This window comes from Eurypyga helias, unplaced genomic scaffold (genome assembly GCF_000690775.1).
Source record: "Eurypyga helias isolate BGI_N326 unplaced genomic scaffold, ASM69077v1 scaffold42435, whole genome shotgun sequence".
NCBI lineage: Eukaryota > Metazoa > Chordata > Aves > Eurypygiformes > Eurypygidae > Eurypyga > Eurypyga helias.
Window position 1 is genome coordinate 1 of NW_010252883.1, and position 6,154 is coordinate 6,154.

Genomic DNA, 6,154 nt, shown 5'->3' on the forward strand with positions numbered 1-6,154 from the left:
CCTGAGGGCCCAGCCTGTGCTCACGGCTGGAGAGCTGGGGCTTTGGGGGACCCTGCTGCTCCGAAAGCACTAGGGCAGCTGTTGGACCGAGCGGTGCGCTCCTCCCTGAGCTCCGTGTTGGCATTTGAATGCTGCTGTCACAGCACTGCTCTGCTCTTGGGGCTCATCAAGCACTGAGGCTGCAAGGCCACCCCCCCCCCCCCCCCCCCCCACACCACCGCACCGCAGACCCACGCCGCGCCTCCCTTACCTGCTCCCGAGCCGGTGGAGTCCTGCAGTGCCTGGATGTGCTGAGGCTGCAGAACATAACTCCAAATGGCAAAGGGAAGCCTTTTTATAGCTCATGAACTCCAGCGCTAGCGCAAAGCCTGGGGTGTCTAAAATCAAGAGACTCCTGCGCAGGCTACCCCCAGGTGAGACCTGGGACCTTCAGCAAACGCTGCGAGGGCCTGCGGGGACTGAGGTGCTGCCGGCAGCGCGTGGTGCCAAAGAAAGCCCCACGGGGAGGGATGCACAAGGACTTGCACAGCAGAGGAGCTAACAGATAAATGCAAGTCCAAATCACAATTCTGGAGCCTGGTGCAGCTCCAGGCAGGTGCTGGCAGGAGTTTAGCGAGCCAAGAGACTGCAGTGTGTCAAGGGAGGAGAGCTCAGAGACCTGCTCTCCTACACCAGCCTCGAGATGGGATTCCTGAAGCACTTCAGGACAAAGGGAATGAGAAGTTGTGCCAGCCCTGCAGGAACACACTGGGCTTCCTTTATCCTCCCTCCAACCTCAATAAAGTTCTTCCTTAGAGGAAGCCGATGCTGGCTACTTTCCGTACGACAGCTCAGTTGAATTTAAAGGTCGTAGGGTGCCTAGCGAGAAAGCGTGTCTAATAAAAGGCACAGAAACAACTGCAGTGCCAGCAGATTAAATTCCCCTAGCAAGAAGCTGAGCAGAGGGCTAACAGCCCTGGAAAGGTCACTCAGTATGAGATGCATTTCAAAGAAAGACAGGGACAAGGCAAACCCGGGAAAAGCAGTTGGGAAGAGATGAATAAAACAACACAGCATGTCCCAAGAAGCCAAACATTGGAGCAGGGGAGGCCTGGGATCCATGAGGCACAGTGGGCTCCTGGCCCAGCTCCTGCAGGCCCCAGGTAGAAGAGTTAGGATTCTGTACCCAGTTCAGCATTGCAATCTCAGCCCTCTTTGGTCTTACAGCCAAACTTTAACACTGGAACCGCTGCTGAGAAAAAGCAAGTGGGACACCGTCTTATGTTGTAGCTGAACAGTGACCTTCTTGCTGTTTCTGGGACAGCACACAAGGCTGCAGCGCCAGGAGGGAACTGACAGTGCCCTGTTCCACGCTCTTTCCAGCAGCCCCCAACCCAAAGACAATGATGCACCGGAGCCACAGAGCAAAGAGCATATCTCCCCTCTCCTCTCCAAGTTTATTATTACTTTAAACGTTCACAAAGTACACTGCTAGTCAGAGATCCAGCGGCACCGGGGCCTGTAACGGGGGTGGCCAGTGAGACCTGCAGCAGCTCTGGCCTGCCAGCCCAGAGAGAGATCAGTGAACTGCTGGACACGCTGGCCTGAGCAAACACGTGCAGAGTGAGCCAGCTTTAGAGGACCAGTGAGGTACGTGGCACCTGGCCGGACAAGGGGCAAGTCCGAGGACAAAGGCACAGCATGAGGCATGAGACCTCTGTCCTCCTGTGATGTTGGAGATCTCCTTGTACCTCTTGTGATCACGGGTCTGTTGCTGCCCCTTGTGCTAGCGGGCAGTTTCCAGCACCCTTGCAGGAGGGGTAGCAGGGAAAGCATGGAACTTGCTTTCTCAGCTCCTATAAAGCCAAGCGTAAGGAGCAAAGACCAGGCTAAGGCACAGGCTGGAGCAAGCCAGAGAGCAGGCAAAAGGCTGCTGTGGATCATTCATCTAAAAGCAACATAACCCAACTGCTTTGTCAGGTCCATTGCCAAGGGTTACACAGCCTGCCAGCTGCTCAGAGAGACTTTAGGGCAGTTGGTCCCTGCATTGCCAAAGCCAGCCAGAGGACAAACTGATGCAAGAGGGAACGGCTTTCCGGGGACAGTCAGTGGGCATGGAATTAGCACAGGCAAATCTGTGACAACAGGGGAGTTCCCTGGATGCAGGGGCCAGGTTTGATCGTGAGAGCAAAACATCTAAATAAACAAGGTCTAAAGTTGGCCGTACCATTCGGCAGGAGCAGCTGGCAGTGGCTGGGGATGCAGCACGTGGCAGCATGGCAAATAATGCTCTTTTTCTGTGCTGATGCTTCTGAGAAAGAAGAGTGATTCTCAGCCCCTTTGAAAGTCCTTAGGAGCTTCACTCGCCATGGTGGAGCCTGTCAGGGAACTGCACCCTCTCCACAGGTCAGTTAAGCCAAAAGCAACAGCAGCAAGCAGGGCAGGGCTGGTGTCATGCAATGTGGCCCCATGGGGCCAATAGCAAAGCTTGTCCTCTCCCAGCTGTGCCTCTGGCACAGCCTGTATCAATCAAGATGACCTGGCAGAGTCCCTCCGAGAACTCAATCCATCACAGCAAGAGAAAGTGAAAGGAGGAAGACGCTCGACCCTGCTCAGGGCAGACCCTAGACGGCAGCAGAAGCTAAACAAGCCCTTCAAAGAGAGAGGGAGATCAGCAGGTACCTCTGTGCAGATGCCAGGCTCAGGCTGGCAGTGTCCAGGGCTGAGAAAGGGAACCTCTGCCCTTCCAGCACTCTGCAAAGGCTCCCAGGAAATCCAGGCTCCTCACAAAGCTGTAGCAGCAGGAAGTTGGTGCAGGCAGGAGCTCTCCGCTCATCTCAGCGGGATCAGTGGGTTTGCAGGCAGAGCCCGCTTACATGTGCTCAGGGTGGTTCTGGAGACACTTGATGACATCAGCGATAGGTTTGCCCTCGTAGCAGATCTGATACACAGCTGTGAAGAGGGGGAACCTGTGGGCAGATGAACAAAGTCATCCCCTGCTTTGTCACCAGAGCTGGAGGAGTCAGAGCACCTCAACTGCAACCCGCAGGACCACTGGGCAGGTGGGACAGTGGCACGGTGCCTCATCCAAGAGGCCATCCCTGCCCAGCTGGATTGATGTGGGCAGTGCAGACATTCACCTCAACAGCAGAGACTCTAAGGGTGGGTTTCCCCCTCCCACAGCTGCTGGAAAGATCCCAGCCCCAGCCCAAAAGAGCAGAAAAGGGAGATGAGAGCACTCACTTCTCCACTGCATTCTTGCTTTTAAGGATGCGATGCAGCTCAGCAGCCGTCTGGGGACCCTGCAGCTTCTGCCCATTCAACATCTCCTTCTCCAGCTGCTCAATAGACTGAAACAACCCAACAGTGAGGGAGCTGGGCCCTGCAACCCCATCTGCAGCCCTGGGTTCCTTCCCTGGAGCCAGGCTGTGGCGCTTGGCAAGTGAAGGCAGGATGCCGAGGGTCTAATTGGGTCCATCCTGCTGCCAGCTCAGCAGGTTGTTGCAGATACCAACGTGGCCTGCTCCCGGTGCTGCTTACCTTCCCAGTCTTGGCGAAAGCCTCAGCCACCTTGCGGTTGCGGCCACCGTAGCAGGTAGTGATGAGGTCAGCGATCCCACAGCTCTCCAGGAAGGTGGAGGAGGTGACAGGGCCCTTACAGAAGAGTTTGGCGAAGGCAATCATCTCCATCAGTCCCAGACGGATCACGGCAGCCTTGGTGTTGTCTCCGTAGCCGAGCCCATCACAGAAACCAGCTCCTACAGCCACAACGTTCTGGAAAACAGCAGCAGCGTGGAGGGATCTCTTCCTGACGGAGCTCAGGACTTTGCTGTGTCCATGAGCTGCCTGGGTGATCCTGAGCACAGAGTCCTGCTGCGACCATCCTCCCTCTGAGCAGCTGAACAGGACACACACAGTTCCCCCCGAAGCCTGGCCCTTGACCCAGCTGTCTCAGCAAGCCACCCTGCAGTATCCAGCAGGGTTTATCCGACTGGCAGCCTCCTCTGCAGAGCCCTGGAGAACCACAGGCTCTGCTAACCAAGACCTGCAAACCCCGGAGATTGGCTCACCCACCTTGAGAGCCCCGCAGATCTCTACGGTGTCAGCTTCCTGCACCACTGTCACGCGGAAGTTCGGGGTCTGCATCAGCTCCTTCAGTGTCTGCCCGTGCTGCGTGTTCTTGCAGCCTGATGAGACGAAGATGGTGGGGGGAGACTCTAAGGTAGGACTTTGCCACTCTCCTGCTCACTGGTGTGCCCCTGCACCACAGCCCTCACAGCTAGTGCAGCGAGAGAAACCTGTTGCCCAACCGATGGACATTGCTAAACATTTGCAGGTCCACAAAGCGCCGAGCACACACTGCCTGGCAGATAAGCAAAGTTCAACCTTGGAATTCCCAGAAGATGGGGGACGATGCCTACTGCTGTGTCATGCGAGACGGAAGTGACATGCCCAGTAGATTAAAGGCATCTTCAGAGGTTTTGCAAATCTGGGTTTGGAGATCGCTGTTCTCCCTGTTCCTGCAGCATCCTTTGTGCTCACAGTGACAGATGATCTGCTTATGCCTCTCCAGCCTCCTGCGCAACTCGTTGGCTTTGCTTTAAAATACAGACGCTTTGAATCCCGTAACTTCTAACCCAGCAAACCCTTCTGTTGGGTTTGGCTGCTGTGCACGATTCACCAACCACGTGGAGGGTGTGGGAACAGGCACCAGATGAACTTTAAAGCAGCCCTGGCTGGCAAAAACCCAAGATCCAGGTGAGCATCCCTTGAAGCCTATGGCAACAAAGGTAGGAACTCTATTTCTAAAGGCCCTCTTGGTGCCCACCCCTTTAATTTGTGCCAGGCAGACTGCCCGATGCTCAGAGCCCACGCTGGCAGGAACTTTTAGACACACAACTCTGGTTTTAATGAAGCGAGCAGCACATCGTAAACCCTGTGAATGAGTTAATCCAGCTCTTATGGTGTCTCACTGCCTCCACAGGGAAAAAGAGAGAGCTCACCCTAGGCAGCAGGAGTTTAAGCTGCACCACGCTCAGCCCTTTGCCTCTTCCTGCTCTTTAGAAATGAAGGCTGCTAATGAGGAGGGTTGTTGGCTCCTTACCGATGGTTGTTTCACAGAACTTCTCTTCTGCCACTTCATTAGCAATGTTGGCCCCCATGAGGACGCTCATCTCTATTCCCAGTTTCTCGTGGATGATGTCTGAGATCAGCCTCAGCCCATCTGGTCCTTCGTCCACTCCCTGGGAGACCCAGGGACAGATGAGCACCTGCACCCCCCCGGGAACCTGCCCCAATCCCATCATTCCCTATGCCCAGCAGCTCCCTGGGCTCAGCTGCACCCCACTCCTCACCAATACACCTCAAAATCCCCACAAACTCTGCTCCTACTTCCCACTCTTCCCACCATAACCCTGGAGCCCAGTTTCTGCTCCAAAATCCCAGGATCCCCTCTGCAGCCTCTCCAAGCCAGACAGCTTCCAGCTGAGCCCACTGGGCCCTCCTGCACCCACCTTGATCAGTGACACCCCAACAGCATCTTTCTTCACGTGGCCCTTGAGCTGGTCACAGACTTTGCCGATAAACTGATGGGGCACCACGAACAGGAGGACATCGGCCCCAGCGCAGGCTTTCAGCAGGTCTGGCTCCGCTACCTGAAGAGAGCACGGCTGTCAGCAGGGACGCGTGCCCATGGCTGTGCGGTGAGGGTGTCCCAAACCCGGGACAAGGGGAGCAGGGGCTTGAGAGCAACTGCTGGCAGCTTCCCTGCACGGGAAGGAGGTGCACAAAGCCCCTGCCCCGAGGCCCCCTTCCAGGGCTGGCAGGGCAGAGGGGCTGGAGCAGGGCAAAAGCTGCCTGAGCTGGTCCCATGGAGGCGGTGCAGAGCGGGGGTCATTCTGGGGGGGTGCAGACATGGGGCAGCAGGCCCCGCGGGCTTTCTGCATGCTGCCTGTGCCAGCTCGGAGGCAGCCACATGGCCTGGAGCCCAGCCTGCGGGATGCCAGAGCAGGGCCAAAGGTGGGCAGTGAGAGTAGCCAGAGCTGCAGCTCGCCCGAGCGTGGATCAAGGTCACTGGGAAGGGGTAACCGCGTCCCCTGCAAGCCGGTGCATCCCCTACCTTCACACCCGCCATGCCCAGGGCTCCAGCAGCTCCCAGCACAGCTATTTACGACCT

The 6,154-nt window shown here is 56.6% G+C and overlaps 1 protein-coding gene across 1 annotated transcript; it reads right to left on the reverse strand.

Moving 5' to 3' along the window:
* Positions 1–2,623: 2,623 nt before the first annotated feature.
* On the reverse strand, positions 2,624–6,112 carry LOC104504708 (glycerol-3-phosphate dehydrogenase [NAD(+)], cytoplasmic-like). Its single transcript, XM_010152500.1, has 7 exons — positions 6,098–6,112; positions 5,493–5,633; positions 5,084–5,222; positions 4,054–4,166; positions 3,520–3,753; positions 3,223–3,329; positions 2,624–2,948 (listed from the first exon to the last, which is right to left on the reverse strand). The coding sequence occupies exons 1-7, from the start codon at positions 6,110–6,112 to the stop codon at positions 2,852–2,854; spliced, it is 846 nt and encodes a 281-aa protein (XP_010150802.1). The 3' UTR covers positions 2,624–2,851.
* Between the last annotated feature and the right edge of the window lie 42 nt (positions 6,113–6,154).

Bases quoted from the DNA above. Each gene is read 5' to 3' on its own strand.
- LOC104504708 (XM_010152500.1), bottom strand. The intron at 5,223-5,492 runs GTGGGTGCAGGA...TGGGTCTCCCAG, and splicing joins TTGGGGTGTCACTGATCAAG to GGAGTGGACGAAGGACCAGA. The intron at 2,949-3,222 runs GTGAGTGCTCTC...ATCTGCCCACAG, and splicing joins AGCAAGAATGCAGTGGAGAA to GTTCCCCCTCTTCACAGCTG.